The sequence below is a fragment of the Mustela lutreola genome, chromosome 1 (genome assembly GCF_030435805.1).
Source record: "Mustela lutreola isolate mMusLut2 chromosome 1, mMusLut2.pri, whole genome shotgun sequence".
In the NCBI taxonomy this organism is placed as follows: Eukaryota; Metazoa; Chordata; class Mammalia; order Carnivora; family Mustelidae; genus Mustela; species Mustela lutreola.
The window spans coordinates 35,150,861-35,175,857 of record NC_081290.1 but is presented as its reverse complement, the minus strand read 5'-3'; the positions used below and the strand labels follow the sequence as shown (position 1 = coordinate 35,175,857).

The 24,997-nt window shown below is 35.1% G+C and overlaps 1 protein-coding gene across 2 annotated transcripts in view; it reads right to left on the bottom strand.

Annotated features, from left to right (window-relative positions):
- PDS5A (PDS5 cohesin associated factor A) overlaps positions 1–24,997 on the bottom strand; it is a 143,731-nt gene that overhangs the window by 26,602 nt on the left and 92,132 nt on the right. For both annotated transcript variants that reach the window (XM_059163195.1, XM_059163187.1), the window contains exons 18-26: positions 22,182–22,287; positions 20,261–20,421; positions 16,101–16,224; positions 15,171–15,329; positions 12,612–12,680; positions 11,325–11,461; positions 8,649–8,772; positions 8,141–8,345; positions 7,524–7,638 (exon numbers count right to left, since the gene is read on the bottom strand). In XM_059163195.1, the coding sequence (XP_059019178.1) occupies positions 7,524–7,638; positions 8,141–8,345; positions 8,649–8,772; positions 11,325–11,461; positions 12,612–12,680; positions 15,171–15,329; positions 16,101–16,224; positions 20,261–20,421; positions 22,182–22,287 (1,200 nt within the window). The remainder of the gene's footprint in view (positions 1–7,523; positions 7,639–8,140; positions 8,346–8,648; positions 8,773–11,324; positions 11,462–12,611; positions 12,681–15,170; positions 15,330–16,100; positions 16,225–20,260; positions 20,422–22,181; positions 22,288–24,997) is intronic.

Below are 24,997 nucleotides of genomic sequence, written 5' to 3'. Positions count from 1 at the left end.
ATAACTGTGACTAAGGGGTAGGCTTCTAATTAAAACCATCATCTAGAGGCTGACTGAAATCCTTTCCAGGGACTTGGAGGGCATGTGCTATCTTCATACTCACCCTCTGCCATGTTCCAGAGTAGGGTCTCTTGGAAGAGAGCTTTGAGTCTGGTGCCTGATGCTCACGGGGCACCCCTTAATCACCTGGCTGTGGTGGCTGGAGGGGCTTGAATTCCAGGGTCCCAAGGGACTGTGGTAATCAGAGGGACCACTGTTGGCAGGCTAAGATCCGGTTTTTCCTGTCAAAAGGCCGCTCTGTTCTGGAGCTTTGGACCACGGGCAGGACTTAGGTTTGCCACACCTTTAGTGACCTATGGCGCTTCCTCAAGGAACAAAGGCTATAAACGTCATGTTGGTGCTCTGTCTTTCTCCAGCTTGTTGCTATCTCCCAGAAGAGGGCTCATATACTCATTTGGAACCCCAGTTTTTATGAATGCCAATTAGGGGACATACATCAGGATTACCAGGCTCTGGTAGTCAGTGAGGCTTATGTTCCTGGGCCCTCAGGATTGTAATATATCTGCATACTTTTAAATGCAGCTGCCTGAAGGTCTGGCTTCCAGTCAATCTGAATCTAGGTGCAGAGATCCTCCATTATGGGACACTGACGGCTCTTGGAACATCCTTAACTACTGGGAGCTATTAAAAATATAACAGGCTGCTTGGATAAACTCAAAGTTTTGAGAGATGACCAAGAGCTAGGCAAGAGCTGAATAGAAAGGTTCAACTCCTCCTTCATTCCTTCAAGACTAGAAAAAATGGCTGTTTCATTTACTGTCCAGAAACCTATTCAGGGTTCAAGCAAAATGAAGAAACAGAGGAATATGTTCCAAATGAAAGAATAAGATAAAACCTCATAAAAAAGCCTTAATGAAAGGAAGGTAAGTAAATTTATTGAGTTCAAAGTAATGGTCATCAAATGCTCACCAAACTGGGGAGGAGACTGGATGAACAGAGTGAGAACTTGAATAGGGATGAAATTTAACAAAATACCAAAGAGAAGTCAAACAGCTGCCAGGCGCTTGGGTGGCTCAGTCATAAGTATCTGTCTTCGGCTCCGGTCACGGTCCCAGGGTCCTGAAATCGAGCTCCACATTGGGCTCTCTCCCTCTACACTCCCTCCCGCTTGTGTTCCCTCTCTCTCTGTCAAATAAATAAATAAAATCTTTAAAGAAAAAAAAAAGAACTCCTAGAGCTGAAGATTATAATAATGGAACTGAAAAATACAACAAAGGGGTTCAACAGCAGACCAGATATGAAACAGAAAGTAAGGATCAGTCAACCTAAAGCAAAGGCAGTGGAACTTACCCAATCAAAGCACAAAAAGAAAAATAAAGGAAATAAAAAGTGAAAATAGCTTCAGGAAATCAAAGGATATCAAATGAACTAATATTTGAATTGTAGAGCTTTCAGAAGAGGAAGAAAGCAGCAGAAATCTTATTTGAAGAAATATAGCTAACACTTCTTGAACACAGGGATGGAAACAGACGCCAGATCCAGGAAGCCCAGAAGTTCCAAAACATATGAACCCAAAGAGACAGAAACCAAGACACATTACAATTAAAATGTCAAAAGTTAAAGACAGGAAGAGAATATTATAAGCAACAAGAGAAAAAAAATGGGAAATTTTTTTATGGGAATCCCCATAGGACTACCTAACGCATTGTTCAGCACAAACACTGTAGATATCAAAGGGACTTCTTTAAGTAGAAAAGAAAGACCCTATTTAGTAACAACAAAACATGTGAAATAGTATCACTGGAAAGGTAAATATATAGTATAGTAAAGGTAGTGAATTACTTATAAAGCTAGTATGAAGGTTAAAAGACAAAAGTAGTAAAAGTAACTATGATTCAGTAATTAACAGATACACAAGATAAAAAGATGCTAATTGTAACATCAAAAACATAAAATGTGGGTAAGAGAGTTAAAATGTTGAGATTTAAGGGCACCTGGTGGCTCAGTCAAGTTAAGTGTCTGCCTTTGGTTCACGTCATGATCCCCAAGTCCCTGGAAGGAGCTCCATACTAGGCTCCCTGCTCAGTGGGGAGCAGGGGACTCCCCATTCCTTCTCTCCCCACTCCTTCTCCTCTCTCTATGGGGACTCCTGCTCCTTCTCTCTCTCAAATAAATAAAATCTTTAATAAATAAATAAATAAATAAAATAGCATCCCATGAAATTAAAAAAAAAAAGTTGAGATTTACAATGGGATCAAACTTAAGTTGTTATCAACTTATACCATTATAAGTTGTATGTAAGCACCATGGTAACCAAGAAATAAAAACCTACAGTAAATACACAAAAGATAAAGAGAAAGGAATATAAGCATTCTACTAAAGAATCATTAAACCACACAGTAAATAAGCAAAAGAAGAATAGGGAAGAACTACAAAAACAGCCACAAAACAATTAACAAAATGGCAATAAGCACATACCTACCTATAATTACCTTGAATGTACATGCATTAAATTCTCTAACCAAAAGACAACAGAATGGCTGGATGGATTAAAAAAACAAGACTCATCTATATGATGCCTACAAGAGACACACCCAGTGAAAGTGAAGAGATGGAAAAAGATACTAATGCAAATAGAAACCAAAATAAAGCTTTAGTATCTACATTTGTATCAGACACAATACACTTTAAAATGACTGTAATAATACACAAATAAAGTGACACGTAATGAGAAAGGGGTCAACAAAGAAGTAGATATAACCTTTGTAAATATTTATGCACCCAACATAATTTAGGAGCACCTAAATATATAAAGCAAATATTAACAGACCTAAAAGGAGAAATATAATAACTGTATTTATAATTATTGATATATGGGGACTCTAATACCCCAATTAGTCAAATGAACAAATCATCAGACAGAAAAACCAAGAAGAAAAAACATGGTCTTAAATGACATTTTAGACCAGATGGACTTAACAGATATTTACAGAACATTCCATACCAAAGCAACAAATACACATTTTTCTTAAGTGCACATGGAACATTTTCCAAAACAGATCATATGTTAGGCCACAAAACAAGTCTTAATGAATTTGAGATTGAATAATATCAACCATCTTTTCTGACTATAATGGTATGAAATCAGAAATTAATTACACAAAGAACACTGAAAAATTCACAAATATGTATAGATTCAACAACATGCTACTGAACAATCACTGGGTCAAAGGAAAAATCAAGAGAGAAATAAAGGGTATACCTGAGACAAACAACAATGGAAATTAACATACCAAGATTTATGGGATGTAGCAAAGGCATCCAACCAGGGAAGCTCTAAGAGTGAAATTCATAGTGATAAACACCTATCTCCAGAAAGAAACTAATTTTATACCTGAAGGAGCTAGGAGAAAAGAAGAACAAATAGAGTCCAAAGTTGATAGAAGAAGTAAGGAAAAAACAAAATTCAGAGCAGAAATAAGTGAAATAGACTAAAATGACAATAGGAAAAAAAAAATGGATGAGACTAAGAGCTGTTTGAGAAGACAAAATTGACAAATCTTTAGCTAGACTGATGAAGGATAAAAGAGGACTCAAAAATCAGAAATCAAAGACAAAAGGTTACGACTAATACCACAGAAGTACAAAGGACCATAACAGAATGCTATGAAAAATACATGCTAACAAACTGAACATTCCAAAGAAATAGATAAACTCTTAGAAATATACAACTTACCAAGACTGGATCATAGGGAACAGAAAATCTGAAAGACCAATTACTAGGAAGGAGATTGAATTAGTAACTGAAAACTGCCCAACAAACAAAAGTCTAGGACCATATGGCTTCCCTGGTGAATTCTACCAACATTCAAAGAAGAATTACCACCAATTCTTCTCAAATTCATCTAGAAAAGAGAAGAGGAGGGAATGCTTCCAAAAATCATTTTACAAGGCTAGGAGTACCCTGATACCAAAACAAGGCAAGGAGGCCACAAAAAAGAAAAACTACAGACCAATATCTCTGATGAACTTAGAAACAAAAATCTTCAACAAAGTATTAGGGAACTGAGTTCAACAATACATTAACGAAAGGATCATACACTATGACTGAGTGGGCTTTACTCCATGGATAGAAGCACGGTTCAGCTGTACACCACATTAACAAAATAAAGGATAAAAATTGCTACGATCATCTCAACAGATATAGAAAAAGTGAATGACAAAATTCAACAACCATTAATGATGAAAAACTCTCAACAAAGTGGGTACAGAGGGAACATACTTCAACATAACAAAGACCACGTATAACATCATACTCAATGGTGAAAGCTAAAGCTTTTCCTCTAAGATCAAGAATAAGACAAGGATATCCACTCTTCACCACGTTTATTCAACAAAGTACTGGAAGTCCTAGCCAGAACAATTAGGCAAGAAAAAGAAATAAAGGCATCTAAACTGAAAAGGAAGAAGTAAAACTGTCACTAGTTGCAGATGAGATGGTATTATACCCCAAAAATCCTAAAGACTCCATCGGAAAACTGAATAGGATAAACAAATCCAATAAAGTTGCATAATACCAAATCAATACACAAAAACCTTGTACTTTTTACATTAATAATTATCGGAAAGAGAAATTAAGAAAACATTCCCATTTATAAGTGCATCAAAAAGAATGACACCTAGGAATGTACTTAGCCAAGGAGATGAAAGATCTATAGATCAAAAACTTAAGACATTAATGAAAGATACTGCAAAACCTAGAAATATATGGAAAGATATTCCATGTTCATGGACTGGAAGAATATTAAATGTCCATACTATTTCAAAGCAACCTACAGATTCAATGCAATCCTTACCAATGGCATTTTTCACAAAATTAGGAGAAATAATTCTGAAATTTATATGAAACCATAAAACACTCTGAATAGCCAAACAGTGACACAATAAATTAATAATTTCCACACAGTTAAAAACCACACTTTGAAAAACATGTAATTTTACACTTCAAATTACATGCTAACTTGATTGTTTAAAGATCCTAAAAAATGCTGCCTGCTAGACAGAAAACATGTGCCAGTGAGTTCATTTCTAACTCCAGTTACTTCTAGACCAGTCAGTACTCTTTTTCCCACATCAGTTCTCTCTCTTAAGTCTAATCCTTCTTCCAAATGACTGCTTTGCAACTGAAATATACTAAAAACGTCCTCTAGACCTCTATCTAGATCCTGTGTCCTAGGCAAACACATACATCATATTTTCGTTTTATGGAAGTACTTTCTGGGAAATGCGAAACTAAACGTTTTTAAAGAAAAAAACCTGTAAATACAAATGTAAACATTTACAAGACAAAAATAAGAACTGGAAGACATTTTGGCAATTATTTTATTTCCTGCATGTTATGGGTAAGGTAACTGAGAGCCAGAGAAGTAAAGTTTTCAGTCATACAGCTGGGACTAGAACCTAATTATATGGCTTCTTAAAATACAGAACAACTAAAAGCCCTAAAAAAATTTTTTTTTTAAAATGTAGACTTATTTTCAAGCATTTGAAATAGAAAGACTGTATTACTGGGACAAGCCCTCAAAATGTAAGGAGCTCATAGCCCAATGCTTAACAGTAACGTTGGACAAGATATAGATATAACACCTCTTCGAATTAAGATATTAACACATTTTCAGTGACGAAAGCTGTAGAGATAAATGTTGATTACAAACTTAAATGAGATAAGGATTAAGGTTTAATGCCACACATATAAAAATCATAATACAATTATTTATTTATTTTTAAAAGATTTTATTTATTTGAGAGAGAGGGAGAGAGGGAGTTCAGAGGGAAGTGAGAGAGAGAAGCAGGCTCCCCAATGAGCAGGGAGTCTGTTGTGGGTCTTGATCCTAGGACCCTGGGATCACGACCTAAGCTGAAGACACTCAACCAACTTAACCACCCAGGCGCCCCTATAATACTTCCATATACAAGTTGAGGATACCAGTTTAAGAGTGCAAAGCAAAATCATGGTAAGAGGAGAGAAAGTAAGGACCCCAAGATCCGACCTAAGCTGAAGGCAGACACTCAACCAACTTAACCACCCAGGTGCCCCCCTATAATACTTTCATATACAAGTTGAGGATACCAGTTTAAGAGTGCAAAGCAAAATCATGATAAGAGGAGAGAAAGTACATACTGCTTTAAAGTTTCCTGGAGGTCGGAGGCAAGGCAATCAATGTGGTCATCATTGGCCACTGGGCCTAACTGTCCCACCCTGTCTCCCTCAGCACAACCCATCAGCTCTATAGCAAACCTCCGAGTAATGAAAATCTGAAATTGTTTGGGAAATTCAACAATCCAAATGACTATGGGCACAGTTATGAACACTTATCCTGTTGCAGGAATGGTTATGAATCTGACTGACCTCAGAGAGTACACGGAAGAGGCAGTTATGAAGGCCTTTGATCATAAGAATCTGGATCTGGATGTGCCATACTGTGCAGATGTTATAAGCACAACAGAAAATATAGCTGTATATATCAGGGAAAACCTCCAGAAAGTTCTTCCTTTGGGAGTTCTTTTATAAAGTAAAAGTAAATGAAACTGGTAATACTGCTGTCATCTATAAAGGAAAACTGCTTTTAGGGATTAATACTGTAGAAAGATTAATTTCTTTCAAAGGTCTTTGTACTCTTGCACTATTAAGAAGTCATCACATAATTGTTACACCTCCACATTGTGCTCTGGAGGGCTTGATTTATTGAAATCATTGTGTGTAAGATCTACTGTGAATTCAAATCTATTTTAAAACCAAACTTGTAAAAAACAACCTGAGTATCATTTAAAAAGTCCTTTACCTATAGATTAAAAATCACTTCATTTTCAGTAAAATGTTGTGGTGTGGAATTTAAAAGCAAAACAAATCAATTCTTAATTCCCCATTAAAAAAACAGTTTATTGGCAGTCATCTGTAGACAAACTTAGGTTGCCTCTCACTCTTTCACCTTGTATCATATACAAAGCTCTGTTTTACACAAGTACCACTTATTCAACAAGTGTTTTTTAACTGTTTACTTGCCTGTGTTTCCACTAGATACAAATCTCTCTGTGACTGGTGTAACAAGCCTAATTTTGTACTACCATAATCCTGCTACAGAATTTCTCATGTGTACATGCTTATTTTTAAGGCATCTTTTGAGTATGAAAGTAAGGTTTAGTTTCAAGGAGAGAAATTTTTACTACATGGCTTTCAAAATTATCGAGCTGATGTAACTGAAACCTATCTTAATACAAATAGTGAAAATAATATAAAAACTAAAATAACCAAACTAACCTGTTTCAAAGTCTCAGTTAATTGCAAACAGGAAACAAAAGAATCAAAAAGAACCTGACAGATGGGGAAAATTTTCTAGGATGAAATTTATAATAAACAAAACCACAAAGAAGTTTTTATTTTAATGGGAATAGTAACAGGAAAAAATTTGTCATTTTTCAATAAGTAAAAGTTTCTAAAATTCTTGAAAATCAACATGACTTACTCTTTAATATCACGAAGTTGATCAACATCTTGTGATCTTGTAAAATCTGGATCATGGGCTAGCAGGTGAATCATATATGGAACTACATATTCAGGCAACAGTGATAATAATTTCTCTGAAGTGAAAACATTATTATTAACAATAGCCATAACAGCTTTTACAAAATGCCCCTCTAATTTTGCATTCAAACCACTCCAGTTTCCATCTTTTCCTCAGTTATTTTAAAATTATAGGCAACCTGCTATCTAGATGATACTGAAATGCATTTCAGTGCTGAAAGTTATTAAAGCCAAAAGGATAATTTGAGATTATACAGTGAGTCCTTCGTAAAGCTGGGAAAACAATTCTCTCTGACATCTGAGCAATGTGTTTAAATCAAGCCACACTGCTGATCCCGTAAGAAAAATACAATTCCTCCAAACAGTTTTATATATCATAACACTCAGAAACCAGGATTTTAGATGTTAAGTATATCACAACTATAGCAATGGCATTCTATAAAAACTGTAGTGTTCTTATAAATATACTACAATGGAAAGATATGAAATAAACGCCCCCTACAAATCGATACACTCACAAGACACACTTGCACACTTGGAGCTTTCAAAATTACTTACCAGTAGCCATGGGATTCTGTTTAATGTATTCCCTGCGTATACTGATATTTTTTAGTAAACACTGTCGTGCATGTGCTCTTCTCTCCTTCACAGGATCTTTGGCACACAAGGCAAAGATCGCCATATACTCCAATGGGAGCAGTAACTTCACGAGAGCCTTATGCAACTTCTGCGCAAATATCTGCCTTACTTGGTAGCACTCATCCTACAGCAGCATAAAACCAAAAATACTTCAATAAAAATGTCAGTACTTTTAAAACCATGACAAAATAACCTAGTTCAGAAAAAAAACTGGAAAACATTTACTAAAGAGCAGTTTGTTCCAAAAGTCCTCATTTTAAAAAAATGATTTATTGGAGAATACATAACAATACTTAGAAGATGTTTAGTTAACATAGTTATAATAGCAATTCCTTTGTGCACACAGTAAATGGATCTGTATCCACAGAAAATAAATGTATTTAACTTTGAAGGCCAAGTAATTGACAAAAATAAGAGGACTACTTACATTAATAACAAGTGCACAGAGCTGGAACTGTTCTGGGGTTATAATTTCATGGTAACAAGGTTCCTGAGCAAGCTTCATTATGGCACTACCAGCAGCTAATCGCAAGCGAGACATATCAGATTTACTATAAACAAACAAAAAAGAAATAAACATTTCCTATAACCATTATCATTGTAACAATGCTTTGATCCCTTTTTGAGTGTTAAGGTCTTTAACTTTATGCTTACAATGACATATAATGTACAAATCTGGGAAAGTTACCTTGAGTCCTTGAACTCAACACAGGGAAAAAGGCTCAAATCATTGTGACTAAAAATAAACTTATCTGCCTTCGTTTTCAGTTATGTTTTAGCATAGATCCTCTACCATAAACAAGCAGCTCTGCTTGTGATCACATCTATGATCACTGCAATGCCAAGAAGAATCATTTCTATCAGGAACAGTATTCCTCGAGGAATACACATTTGTTGTAAAATACTCAATTAAATCACCTATCATATTAAATCTATTTCCTACAGTTTTTAAATGCACACGTCTAACATCTGATGAAATGGAGGGGCTAGCAATGAGGAGCTGATTTACACCACAGAAGGGGAGGTATCAGACAAATATCTAAAAGGAAAGGACATGGAAATGAGAGCCAGTGTCTATCTAGGCTACTAATCTCTGGGACAGACTTCCTTTTGTAAGCCAAAGGCCCCCCGCACCCCAGGAGGTCCAGCACTTTCACTCCTGCCTGGTAGTTTTTTATTACCTAAATGGTAAAATGTGACAATAAATCAGTCTTAAATAAAAAAGAACAGTCTTATTTCAACTTAGGTTAAACATAGCATGGTTATGATGTTTTAAAGATTTCAGGAAATGTGGAAAGCTGGCTGAGTCCATCACTACCATATAAGAGGAGAAAACGTGGCACTCCAGAACAATAGGACTAACAAAGGGAACACCTGTACTCTTGAGGGAACTTCAAATGGCTTCTCAGACAAATGACTGAGGAATTAAAAAAAAAAACAGCTACCATCTGGGTGCTTAAGTCTGTGCTAGGCAGTGTATGAACACTTCATAAGCTTTATCTCATTTAATTTTCACTCTATAAGATGAAGAAATTGATGCTTAGAAAAGTGATTTATAGAATTCACACACTTAGTAAACGGAGTGTAGAGTTGCAGAAGTTTCTGATTCTAGAGCTCAAGCTAAACCATGATATACAGAATACCTAATTAAGATTTGCCTAGTATTTCATGACATGTGTGTTCCACAATTAACTATGCCCTTATTTTCTGTGACAATAAAAAATGCTGGAAAAAACACGCTTATACATATGTTTTTGTATGATTTTTAAAAATTTATCATGACTGTAAAAATAGAGAGTCAAAAGGGTAACATTTATAAGGATCTAGACACAAAGTGCCAAACTGTCCTGCCAAGACTGTGCCAATTTATATTCATTCACAGAACTAATGAGGAGACCCATTTTCCTGAACCCAAAAAACAGTGATTACTTTAAAAAATATTTTTGCTAATTTGACAGGCAAGTATCGCTAAGTTTAAACTGTATTTATTGTATTTAGTGATGTTAAATACTGTTAAAAAGATAAACTGGTAATTTGTAGTCTTCATCTCTATCAGGGATCCTACCTATTTGTCTTATTAAAAGCTCATTATTAAGCCTTTGCCATAGTTTCCCCCAATTTAGAACTTTTTATTATCCCTAACTCAGTTCTAATCTTCTCATCTGTTCCTACACAACTACCCTTGACTTATTCTACGACAAAGATAATTTCCCATGGTTTCCTTCAGTTTATCAAAAGCAGTCAGCATCTCTACTGTAATTTGCTCATTTCCTAATCTCCTCCACTGGAATGCATATTCCTTGGAAGGAGAGATTTTATACCTTTTAAAAAAACCAGAGCAGTGCCGAAGATGACAGTGCTCAATAAAAAATGAATGCATAAATGAATTAAATCTATCCTGTAATAACACATTTTAAAGTAGGAACACATCTTGAGTAGAATTCTATAGTTTTATCTGTTGGTACTCCTGGACCCTAGTAAATCAAGAATTTGAAACAAACAAGGATCATGAAAAATTTGCTTTTATTTTCATCTTAAAATGAATAGGAAGAAGAAATGGCAATTTCACAAAACATTGAAAATGTGCAGAAATGGAAACTTTATTATTATTATTATTATTTTTTTCAGTTGCAGAACCTTGTTTTAATCTTCTGCAAACCACCAGGAGGGCTGTGACTTTTTCCTCCTTTGAGCTCCTCCCCTAAAGCATGTATTCCTTTCATGGTACTAAGTCACCCCCCTCGTTCAATCACTATATTACAGGGTAAAAGACAGGAACTGAATCTTCTCTGTTTTTGCTGAAATGCTTTTCATGGTGTTTTGCAAAGAGTAGTATTTCAACAGGTATTTGCTTAAGTGAACCGTATGTTGAAGCCAACTGTAACATATAGTGATTATGACTAAACATTTACTGGAAAAAGTTTGGTTTTTAGAGAAGAAACATTCCATCATCATTGAGATGAAAACCCCATGAAGTACATTAGATCTGATCCCGAAGCATATGGTGTAATTACAACATTCAATATTAATTAGGTAAATAATTCCTATGTAAGTTCCACCAACATTTTGAGCTGTAAAAATCGGAAAGGAGGAAAGATCTCACCTGATCCTCTTTTGCTCTGTCAGGTCACCCTCACTAACCAACATCGCTGATAATAATCGAAGAGTTGAATTGGCAGATTTAGACTGGTTGTTTTTCATACCCAACAGCCACCTTACCAGAAGTTTAATTGCCTGTACCTATAAAATATTAACATGCTAAAAAAAGAAAGGAACTTAAAATTCCAATTAAAGGGAAGATTAATTTATGTCAATTAGATTAGTGAGGTTGCTTAATTGCTGGTGGACATATTTTATTAAATAAGTCTGTAGTATAATAACAATAACAGTAAAAATATTTATTCTGTTTAATCTGTAATAGGCACTCTCCCCAGAGCTGTACATGTATTAACTTTTTTGATGTTCCAAACAAGCCTAAAGGGAGGTGTTTTTATTTCCAATAGCTAAGGCAATGGAGACACATTACTATTATAGATACATGCCCAAAGTCTGGCTTCTGAACCCAGGCTTTTCACACTTGCCTAAGATTTTCAAATTATTTGAAAATATACTGTTTAAAAATAACTACTTAAACTATACCAATTATAGTCATTAAAATGAGCTATTTAGATAGATCTTAATATTTTTTATAATACTGCAAAAACTATTTTGAAAAAATCATTAAGTCTGAACCTGTCTGTCCTGATTAAAAAAATTAGGAGATTCCATAATTATTTGTGGTCATAATTACCTGAAGGTTTATACTCAAAAGATGGCTACCAGTGCATGTCAAAGAACTAGCTAAAGGATCTAGGTGTTATTTACTATATTTATTGACAACCTGGAAAAAAGAATTGACGGAACACGACTAGGAAGCTACACAAGGTGAAACATTTTAATCAAGGAAGATGGTAGCAAATTAAGTCTTGTCTTCAATCCCAATACTACCACTTTAAAAATTAGTTTTATTGAGGTACATTTTGTATCTATCAAAAGTTATGAATTCGATGACAGCATCTGTTTTTGCCAAGTTAATATTCATATTTTTATAGACAGTGGAAGTGAGGCTACACTTGAGAGGCTTTGGAGAATCAACATCCTACAAACAATTTCTGTGAAACAGCCTCACTGAAATTATTTTAGCAGGTGGGAAGTTCTACAGAAGATCCTGACATAGATCTGTATGTAAATAACTCAATGAGGACTACAATTTCTTTGAGAGAAACAACTTTTGATTTAAAAATAAAGTACCTCATTTAAAAATACTATGAGTTGCCAGGTTAAAGAAAAAGAGTATCTATGGATGTTCATTATTTTAACACAAAAATTATCAAGGCCTACACAAATTTACCTTTGCTAGTACTTCAGGGGAAACCTCTTCATCTGGAGACCATAATTTTCCATTCTTCTCACCTGTTGACTATAGATAATTGAATATATTTAACTCTTAGAAAGAATTTTAGAGTTTCCTTATGTTTTTCATGCTGAACAATGCAGTGCTCTAGGAAACCTTTAAGTGAGTCACCAGAGCTTGAAAAAGAACAACAAAGCTGGATGACTTGAACTTCTTGATTTCAAAACTCATTACAAATTTATAGTAATCAAGACAAAATGGGTGGCAATGACACCCACAGGCATATAGAACAATGGAACGAAATAGAAATATGTGAACTCACATATATGGTCAACTGATTTTTAACAAGGTTGCTAAGGCACCCAATTACTTAAAACAAATGGTGCTGGAAAAACTAGATATCCACAAGTTTAAAAAAAAAAAAAAAAAAGAAAGAAAGAAAAGAAAAAAGAAGATGAACTGAACTTAAATCACATACAAAAATTAACTCAAAATAGATCAAAGACTTTAATTTAAGAGCTAAAACTATTAAAACACTTAAAAGAAGATACAGGGCAAAATCTTCATATTTGATTTGGTAAGTATCTGACAAGAGTTTAATACTCAGAATATATAAAGAATTCTTACAACTCAGCAATAATAATCCATTTAAAAGTGTGCAAGGGACTTTGTCCAAGAAGATACAAACACGGCCAAAAGCACATGAAAAAAAAATCCCTTATGATGTTAGTCATTAGGTAAACACAAACCAAAACCACAAGATACTATTTCACATCCACTAGAATGGCCATTATCAAAACACAGAAAAGAGGAAGCACTGGCAAAGATGTGACAAAAAACTGGAAGACTTGTGCTCTGATGGTGGGAATGCAAAATGGTACAGCCACTATGGAAAACAGTGTGGTGATCCCTCAAAAAGTACAACAAAGAATGATCACGTGACCCAGCAATTCCTCTCCTAGGATTTGTCTAAAAGATTTGAAAACAGGGACACAAATGATTATTCACAAAAGTTAAAAAGTGCAAAAAGACCCAAATGTCCATTAACTGATGAATAAACAAAATGTAGACTACACATACAACAGTATTATTCTGGCATAAAATGAATGAACTTTTAATACATAACACAAATGAACCCTGAAGTCATTATGCTAAGTAAAATATGCCAGGCATAAAAGGATAAATTTTATATGGTAAGAGGTATCTAAAAGAGGCAAATACAAAGTCAGAAGAAAGTACAACAGAGGTGTTATCAGAGGCTATGAGAAGGAGGCAATGGGGGTTATTGATGCAGAATTTCTGTTATAATGGGGGTTATAATGAATGCAGAATTTCTCTCTGAGATTAAAATATTCTGAAAATAGTGGTGACAGTTACACAATATGGGTACATATTTTAGGTGGTACTTTGGGTCATTTGAGAGTTGTTTGGCTTTCTTGGGTATTTCCTATGTACAGAGGAGGCATACAGGGTATAAAACTTTCTTATTTTTTAAAAAACCAAACCAAACAAAAACACCCACCCAACAACAAAACAAGAATGTTGGTGTATATAAGTGATATAACCTTAAAAATGGCAAAAATGCCAATGTTTATAATATGTATATTTTACCACACAAACAACAACAAAAAAGAGCCATTGTAAACTACAATCTAGTCATCTTAAGAGGTGTCTTAAATTTCACATTTATTGCCATTCATATCTATCAACAGAGCAAAGTACAGCCTGAATGTGTTGAGTGGGAAATGACACCTGGGCCATGCTCTTCCATTCTTGTCTATTACATCCAAATGGGGGAAGGGAAAGAGGATGGAATGTATTGGCAAATGTCCTTTTTAAGTTTGGATATCGAAGGCTCCAAGACTACTGGGTCATGTGGAAGGAACAGGTAAGCTGGGATAAATTAGCACTGCACTGAAAGTCATCTGCAATGATCTAGCAGATAAAACTGATTTGTCTTCACTCAACAACTTTTTAATTTAGATCTACTTGGTAAAGTAGTGATTTTCTTTCTCAAGTAGTGATTCTTAATCAGAGGTGTGTTTCAGTAATCACCTGGGGTGCCTTTTCAAGCTATATATTCCCAGACTCGAGCCCAGAGTTAATAAATTAGCATGTGGGCACACACATGTGCATGTACCACCCACCCACACACTTCAATAACTAAAACAGAATATGTATCTAGTGCCAAAAATGCAATGTAATTATATTTCAAAACACTAAATACAAATCCACTCATATTTTTAACAACATCTGATAAAATTCTAGCACTCCAGTAAATCGTCCTTCAAATGTTAAGATAATAGCATTTGACTTATATTTTTTACTTCATGATTCATCCATCTTATGTTCTCATTTTTTCTTTCTTAAATGTTAAGTTCTGGTAATAGCTACATGAAGTCAGGATGTCATTTGGAAATTTAAGTAAATAAGGAGGGAAAACACAATAATTTAAGAGGAAAAGAAAATTAAATAGAGACGCAGAAATGTTTTTGTGATAAAGATGTAAACAGTTTTAGTATCATTATTTTAAATTTAATTAAATTAGAAACTTACCCTGTCGTTCATTAGCAGATCTTTCACAATAAAATTTGCTACTACAGATTTCATTGGGGAAGCAAACTGATCTGGAGCTAACATAGAAATGTGGCCCAATGAAACTAATGGAGTTATAAGTTGTTCTGGTACATCAGCGTTCAGACTCCTACTGAGTGGCTATAAAAATGAAAGAGTCAAAATTACCAGTTTGTTTTAAAAATATCCAGACATTCTATGGAAACAGTAAATGTTCCTGACCCTCCTGAATTTGTTGTGCCCAAATAAAGCTGTTCTAATGATATGATCAAAAGTACCTTCAACCATATCAGACACTCAATTCTTATTTCAACTACTGAAATTCGGTAAGAAAGAATCCAGAAAAAAAAGAAAGAAAAAAATAAAGTACACATAAAAGGCAGAAGTAAAAACAAGAACATTTCTGCATCATCAAATCAGCATTATTTTCAAGCCATCTATAATAACAGCCTTGGTATGTTGGTGGACTTGGACATTTTAAAGACCATGGACCATTAAATAAATGTTCACTGCTTAAAATAACAGGAGTACCTTTCCAGTAGTGGAATCAGGCCAAAGATCATACATAAGAAAAGGCAAACAGGACTAATTTTCAGGTAGGGTTATCAGGTACTTTAAAAACTGGGTAGTTCAAAGTTACTTTCTGAGGATATATACCACTGAGCCAATAAAGCTAAAACTAAGTAAAATGTTCTAACACAAACACACAGAATATTCTTCTGTATGTAGTGTTTGAACATATACTGTGATCTAAAGGCTGTGAATACAGTACTCAAAAAAGACAGCCCATGCTCCCATGGAATTTATAAGACTAAACAGCCCCTCCTCCAAAAAAACTACCTTCTATCTTCATCAAACCACACAGCATAAAAATAACAATCAACATAAACACATTCTATGTATTATACATACCTCAAAAATCTGTGCAAGCTGGACTTCCTTATTTGTGAATATGGCATGTATACAGTGAACAGCCTGTTTTGCTTGGTGTGGAGTACCTCTCTTTGCTTTCTGATGTAAAATGGGAATTAAGGTCCTGTAAAAAAAAAAAAATCATAGTTAAAAAAAAAAAAAAGGCCATATACCACAAGTAGTTTTTTTGCTTGTCTCCTCTAATTCCTTCCCCATAGCTGTTTCGATGTATGTTGGTAGAGAAATTTCTTCTTCTTCTTTTTAAGTTTATTTACGTAATTTCTACACCCAACATGGGGCTCGAACTCACAACTCTGAGGACTGAGAGTTTGCATCCTCCACCAAATGAGCTAGCCAGGTGCCCCAGGAAGACTCCCTTAAAAATTAGCTCATCTATAGGGGGCGCCTGGGTGGCTCAGTGGGTGAAAGCCTGTGCCTTTCTCAGGTCATGATCCCAAGGTCCTGGGATCGAGCCCCACTTTTAGCCCTGCACTGAGCCCTGCATCAGGCTCTCTGTTCAGCAGGGAGCCTGCTTCCTCCTCCCTCTCTCTCTGCCTTGCCTCTCTGCCTACTTGTGATCTCTATCTGTCAAATAAAATAAATAAAATCTTAAAAAGAAAAAAATTAGCTCATCTATAGAAAGATTTAAAGCTCCTTATCTGTCCTCAATTATAATCCAAGAAACAAAATGTCTCAAGAAAAAGGTACTTAAAGGAGACAATTTTTGTTTTTTGTTTGGACAATTTTTGTTTTAAAGCTACCTCATGAATATGGAGAAATAAACAATCCATCCTTAATTTATAATCTAAAATTTGCTCCATGCCATACTTTTGTATTTTCCATTCCCCTTTCACAAGCCCCTTCAGTTATTTTAATGTAGTCATGGGAAAAAAGTAGCAAAAGGCCAAGTTTTGTTAAAAAGTTGAAATGAGGGGCGCCTGGGTGGCTCGGTGGTTTAAAGCCTCTGCCTTCAGCTCAGGTCATGATCCCAGGGTCCTGGGATCGAGCCCCACATCGGGCTCTCTGCTCAGCAGGGAGCCTGCTTCTCTTCCCCTCTCTCTCTCTGCCTGCCTCTCTGCCTACTTGTAATCTCTGTCTGTCAAATAAATAAATAAAATCTTTAAAGAAAAAAAAAGTTGAAATGATGCCAGTGAAACAAAGTATGCAAGGATACGACATATATATATACATATTGGTAGAGGAATAATAAAAGCATCTAACGATTATTGAGAAATTGTGTAAAGCACCATTCTGAATGTTTTTACATGAATTAAGCCTATTAATCCTCATAGTCACGCAAGGAGGACTATTAAACAGATATGAAAACAAAAGCACAAAAATACTGTTTATTTAAGTTTCTTAAGTTGATGGAGCTAGGATTTGGTGAGGTTGGGATGTGAAGATGTGTACTTCTGTTAAGATCCATGCACTTGGGGTGCCTGGGTGGCTCAGTGGGCTAAAGCCTCTGCCTTCGGCTCAGGTCATGATCCCAGGGTCCTGGGATCGAGCCCTGCATCGGGTTGTCTGCTCTGCGGAGAGCCTGCTTCCTCCTCTCTCTCTCTGCCTGCCTCTCTGCCTACTTGTGATCTCTGTCTGTTAAATAAATAAATAAAATCCTTTAAAAAAAAAAAAAAGATCCATGCACTTAACCTCCATTTTGACACTGAAGACCAAAAGTAAACAATCTTGCCTTAAACCAATATGTACTTTGTTGTCTTACATTACAGTCTTAAGCATTAAAAGTTGATGATATGGGAAACACTGTACGAAGAAAACAGCATGTGCATATCAACCTATAAAAGAACAGGTATACACATCAAGTAGATAACATACTCATAAAAGATGCCAAATTGTTGACAGTGACTCTTTCTCTTTTATATTTCCTGAAGTTTCACCTTTTTACAATGAACAAACAAGTATTTCTTCTTAATCATAAGAAAATCTACCTAAGGCAAAAAAATTTTAAGGAAAGATACTTGTCATTCATGGTGGTCCTATTTTATAGATTATAAGTCAGTGGTGTCAAATACCATGGTGACAAAAAGGTCTTCTCATGAAAACAGAAGGGTAGACATTAAGAGTGATACCCCAGATCCCAGGTCATTCACCTCAGCCAAAAAACTGGAACATATACTAGTCAGTGTAAGTAGGATTTGACATTTCTGAGTATGCCACATTTCTTTGTCTGCAGGATTAGAATGATAAATTAGGGATTTCTATGCCCAAGTAGCCTCCTGAACTGAGTACTGTCTTTCTCTCACAGCCTTATTTACCAGTAACAATTTTTATAAAACAAGTAACAAAAGGAGACAGAGCACTGCTCAAATTATTGTTCAATGTATTATTTATTCTTCTTAGTCTAATGAAATGAGAACACATATATCAACTTTAAACCTTTTCCTTGTGATCCTAGTGTGCTATAATCTAATGATGCCATCAAGGTTATTGTTAAGGCCTGCATTGTTGTGTTTCTCTACTTTTCAATGATTCTCCCCTTCCTTCACTAGTCTTATGGATAAGAGGTTTTGGGGTGCCTGGGTGGCTCAGTGGTTAAGCATCTGCTTTCGGCTCAGGGATGGAGCCCCTAGTTGGGCTCTCTGCTCAGTGGGGAGCCTGCTTCTTCCTCTCCCTCTGCCTGCCGCTCTGCCTACTTGTGCTCTGTCAGATAAATAAATAACATCTTTAAAAAAAAAAAAATTAAGAGGTTTTATTCCTTATGTCCCAAATTAACTATTCTATCTATCCCCATTTTTCCACTGCTTCATTTGGGATAGAATTTCTTTACGAATAAATCCTTTACCTTAAAAAAGGCTTCCCAAACTTGTTAAAAACTCACCAGAAACTTTATCCTACTGTGAAATTTTTTTCCTCAATGTACAAATATAAAGATTATTCTCCCTAGACTATAAACTCCTTGAGAACAGAGATTGACTGTGATAATTCTTTATTATTAGCCAGTACAGTTCTGAGAATGAAGAGGATGTACAAAATATTGATTTATTTCTCAAATGAAACTAATAGCTCACAAATTTAATAAAAACTAGGAGTCAGGAGTCTTCTTATCCTATTATTATCCTGTAAGGAAAAACTGGTTTGATTTGGATATATCCGCAACTATTTGCATATACCCTGAACATGTGATTCAACAGCTATCAGCAAAGTGTTTTTCCTCCAAAAGACATCTCCCACATCTTTTGTCTAAATATAAACTCTGAGCACAAGTTTGATCCTAAGGCAACCTCTTTAAGATGCCAAAGCAAAAATATCAAAATGTATTTCATTCTTTTTTTTTTTTTTTTTTTTTTTAAAAGATTTTATTTATTTAATTGACAGACAGAGATCACAAGTAGGCAAAGAGGCAGGCAGAGAGAGAGAGAGAGAGAGAGGGAAGCAGGCTTCCTGCGGAGCAGAAAGCCCGACGTGGGGCTCGATCCCAGGACCGTGAGATCATGACCTGAGCCGAAGGCAGCAGCCCAAACCACTGTGCCACCCAGGCGCCCCTGTATTTCATTCTTATGATGAAAGGGGAAAGGTAAGCTTGAGGGAGAGATCAAAACTATAAAAGACTGCTGCCAATAACCAAGCAGGTAATAAGATATGCTATTAAGCACACTACTTGATTATCCCATTCTCTGTTGAGACATGAAGGTAGCAGCTTTTGAATTTAAACCAGCTAGAGGGGGAAAAAATGAACATATACAGATAAGGAAGATATATTAACCAGAAACTTGAAATTCTGTGAAAACTCCTGAATATTAATATTTAAAAATAATCTTGTTATAAACAAAGTTTCAGTTTGTTCTGCCTTATTTCTTCTTCAGTTTGGTCTTTTAATGGTAGAGCAGTAACATGAGGCAGAGAAAAGATAAAACAAAGGATACCGAGAAGTAGTTTTTTGTTTTGTTTTTTTAAGGAGGCTCCAAGCCCAATGTGGGGGACTTCAAGTCATGACCCTGAGTTTAAGAGTTAGATGTTCTACCGACTGAGTCACCTAGTGGCCCCCAGACAAGTAGCTTCTAAGTGAAGTTCACTCTCCCTCTCCTATCTTCCTCCATGAAAGGGAAAGCTGCATGGCTCCCACACTTAAAAAAATTTGTGTTAAAAAACAAAACAAAATAAAACAAACCCTTTGTGTTTATCATGAGAAAAAATATACTCACGATCGTATCTGGGGTAGGTCTGTTTCTATTTTGTGGCCTGTATTTCTAAAAATTTGTATAGCAGCTTCTGCTACCTTGTCATCTTCCATTCTGAGGCACTGTAACAGGGACTCATATGTCTCTGCAGAGTGGAACGAGGTAGGATGTGTGAAAGACAGAACCTGGAGGAACAGATACAACTTTAGAAGTATAGACAATGGTTTTAATCCATTAAAAGAAGGTAATTATTTTCTACTATAAATACAATTCAAAATACTGGGCTGCATATGCTAGCTATATAGAATAAAGATTTTATTTCATAGCTTCCTTTAAAATTTGTTGCATTTAATGAGACATTAGCAGAAATCTAATGCATTAGATTCCTTAAGAGAGCTGATCTATAGCGCTTGCCCTATTTTCTTCTTCCCCTCAGTCTATTCTGATACTGGGAATGCAGAAAACGTGGCTTCTTTTTTATGTGATGTGAACAAAATGTTAATACAAAGCTTTACTTCGCTGGCAAAAAGATTCTCTATAAGGGATATTTTAGGTGGAATCCATTACAAAAAGCTCACTGCTTGGAACTATAAGCAAGCCGTAATTGTGAACTTTCATCATGATTACAAACATAAGTAATTATTGCCTTATTTATTTCTACATAAGTTCCAGTCTATCCCAAAGGAATGTACAGCAAGTTAGACATAATGTATCTGCAAAGTTTACTTTCCATGAAGTAGAAACAATTTAGTTAGCATAATATCAGGAATAAAGGCTAAAAGTAGAAAAGTGGGGTGCAGGGGATGGAGTATATAATCTTCATTAACTTATTCAATAAGCACTTATTTACTCAGTTATAAAGTAAAGCGATGGTCTCATTTGGTTAGGTCCTTGTTGACAATACCTAGATAATATGTTGACATGTTAATAAATTGATAATATAAAACCTCGTAAGTTTTACTTAGAAAAAAAATGGGAGAATCAAATTCGAAAAACTGAAGCAACCTATTAAAAATGTTTATCTTAAAGATTTCATTCTTAAAATTATTTAAAAAATGTAACCTCATCATTAAAAACATAATTAGAATTTTTCTTGCTAAGCATATAAATTCTTTCCATGAAAATATGTTTAAGACCATTCTAATACAATCCCATCACTCTCTTTTCTATCTCATGTTCACGGCGCGGATTGTCTTTTCTCACTTAGCTTATATATTGTAGTGATCTAAATGTTTCTTTGCCTTCAATTTCTGTTATAATATTAAAAGACAGAATAATAAACCCTGATAATACCTTTCTGCTCCATCAGTGTTCCACAATCTAAAACCAACCTTGTTTCCTGTTACTCCTCAAAGCAATCCTTTTCTCTGCATAACTAGACTCCCAACAGTTCCTAAAGTATGCCAAGAATTATTTTCTTGTGTTTCTTTGTGCTGTGTTTCCCCTAGATTAAGTCATACCTTGTCCATAAAGTCTTGTTTGACCTGGCTCTTATTAATTGCTCTATTCTCTGAATTCTTTGGCATAAGAATATAAATATGATTAGAAATTGTTTAAAAATTCCCTGATCAGACAGATGCTATCATGTAATTCCTGCGAACATATTCCTACTAGTCCAGATGAAAGGTAAGACTGGATTCTTTAGAACATACTGTTACAAGCACATGTTAATAAATACAGGTATGCAAATGATGAATAAAACCGTAAACCCCCAAAATTATTATTTTATATAGTAAAACAATTACATTATAATGTAAAATAAATACACTGTTTTTATAAACTATGATTTCTACCACAAATGTTTAATCTTTCAAATAGTTTCCAATGAAATAAAGCTCAACCCTTGCATATCCTTTCTCTTTTTTGTATATCCTTATTAAATTAAATTAAATTAAATTAAATTTAAAACTGGAAAGGGATGGAGACAAAATTATCTCAAAAGTACCTTAAGAAGCTCAAGTCCTGAACGAATAGCTGTATCTGGACTTACACCCTCCTCTTCATCATCTGCTGTCCCCTCTATTGATTTATTCATCAGTTTTACCAGTGCACTATTAAAATGAGAAAAATCTAAATTAGTAACCTTACTAGATTAGTAACTGTATCCTAATTGCTTTGTGGCAGAATACATAAGGAATCTAAACATCAGATACAAACATGCTCCTGGAGGTAAAAGTTATTTTGTTAACTTTTTAAACTTTGCTTCCTTTTTGACAGCTGAGCTTATTTTTTTAGTTTCTCTCCCCACACCACCTTCCAAACTCCAGGTGTAACTCTACTGCAAACCAACACAACTGAAATTAAAGGACACATACTGGAAATATAATTTAAATTAATATTGATTTCTATATATAAAGGTATCATTTACAATCTTGGGAAAAACAATAGATGGCTGTTGCTAAATGAGCAAATGACAATTCACTCAAAGCAAAATGTTGACAAAGATGTTTAAATTAATCTGATAATTAAGTTACCATCAGTAATTACATTCCTAGAAACTCATAGCAAAGAAGCAGTTCATCAAAAGTATCATGTTATATTCATAAATAGGCCCATCAATTAAGAACCATTTAGTTAGAAAAATACAGACTCTAAGGGGCACCTGCACCTTGATGTTCATAAGCAGTATTATCAACAACAGCCCAACTGTGAAGAGAGCCCGTATGTCCATCCACGGGAGAACGGATAAAGAGGTGGTACATATATAACAGAGTATTACTCAGCCATCAAAAGAATGAAATCTAGCCATTTGTAATGATGTTGATGGAACTAGCGTGTATTATGCTAAGTGAAATAAATCAGAAAGACAAATACCATGTGATTTCATTCATATGTAGAACTTAACAAACAAAACAAATGAACATATGTGAAGGAAAAGAAAAAAAAAAGAAAAAGAGAGAGAGAGACAAACCGTAAGAGACTTTTAACAATAAAGAACACACTTAGGGTTGATGAGGAAGGTGGGTGGAAGATGGACAGGATGATCGGGATAAGGTGGCCACCTGTGATGAGCACCTGATGTTGTATGTAAGCCAGGAGTCACTAAATTCTACTCCTGAAACCAGTACTGCATGTATGTTAACTAACTAGAATCTAAATAAAAATTTAAAAAACCACTTAATTGTCCAACATTATCGAATTAGTTTTTCAAACATACCTAACCACCACAAAGCAATATTACTTGGTCAATAAAAATCAGGCTTGTAGCAACATGGTACTATTTTAAGTAAAAGGAGATGTGATTTTTAGTTTTGAGACTGTGTCCTCAAACTGAAGATAATACCACCTTATTTTGAAGGACATTAAATATTACAGCAAATAGCCTAGTACATAGCAAATATTTAACAAATGGAAGCTAATGATCAAAGTTTTAGGTTAAAATTTTTCCTTTGGAAAAACATGCATATTTTAAATTATTTAAAAAATTTTAAGTACAAAATATATAAGAAGCACAGATGCATCATTTATACAATTTAAACCTCTTTTGGTACTTTTGTTTCCTTTTTACATCACAAGAATAATTTAAAAACCTTAAATATCTTCAATTAATAAAAAACTTTTTTTTAAAGAAAACAAATTAGGGAGGTGTGTAAACATTAGCCTGAAATATAATTTATCATATTATTCACCTATTTAAAATGTGTAATTCAGGGGCGCCTGGGTGGCTCAGTGGGTTAAAGCCTCTGCCTTTGGCTCAGGTCGTGATTCCAGGGTCCTGGGATCGAGCCCCGCATCGGGCTCTCTGCTCAGTGGGGAGCCTGCTTTCTCCTCTCTCTCTCTGCCTGCCTCTCTGCCTACTTGTGATTTCTGTCTGTCAAATAGATAAATAAAAATCTTAAAAAAATAAAAAAAATGTGTAATTCAGTGGTTTTTAGTGTATAGTCATAGGGTCGTATAACCACTACCACAACCTAATTTTAGAGTTCTTCCCATCCCCCCCCCCAAAAAACTCTTTTCCAACAGGAGTCACCGCTATGCACTTGTACCTCCTCTAGCCCTAGTCATCTACTAATCTACCTTCTGCTGCTATACATTTGCCGATTCTGAATATTTCATATAAATAAAATATAATATATGGTCTTCTGTGACTCCTTTCACTTAGCGAACTATTCTTAAGGTTTTTTCATGCTGTAGTATGCATCAGTATTTCATTCACTTTAATCCTGAATACTTTTCCAGTATATGAATATAAGACAATTTACCCATTCATCAACTGACAGACATTTGGGTTGTTTCTACTTTTTTGGCTATTATGAATAAGGTTGCTATAAACATTCATATACAGGTATGGGCATATATTTTCATTTCTCTTGGTCATATATACATGAGTGGAATTGCTGGTAGCTATAGTAACTTTCTGTTTTATCTTTTTGATGAGCTGCCAAACTGTTTTCCAAAGCCGCTCTATCATTTTACATTCCCACGGGCAATATATGAGGGTAACAATTTTTTTTGGATCTTTTTCAACTCCTCTTTTTTTTTTTTTTTTTTTTAAAGATTTTATTTATTTATTTGACAGACAGAGATCACAAGTAGGCAGAGAGGCAGGCAGAGAGAGAGAGAGAGAGAGGAGGAAGCAGGCTCCCTGCAGAGCAGAGAGCCTGACGTGGGGCTCGATCCCAGGACCCTGGGATCATGACCTGAGCCGAAGGCAGAGGCTTTAACCCACTGAGCCACCCAGGCGCTCCTCAACTCCTCTTTTTGATTACAGCCATACTAGTGGGTGTACGGCAGTGTTTCATTGTGTGTACGCACACACGT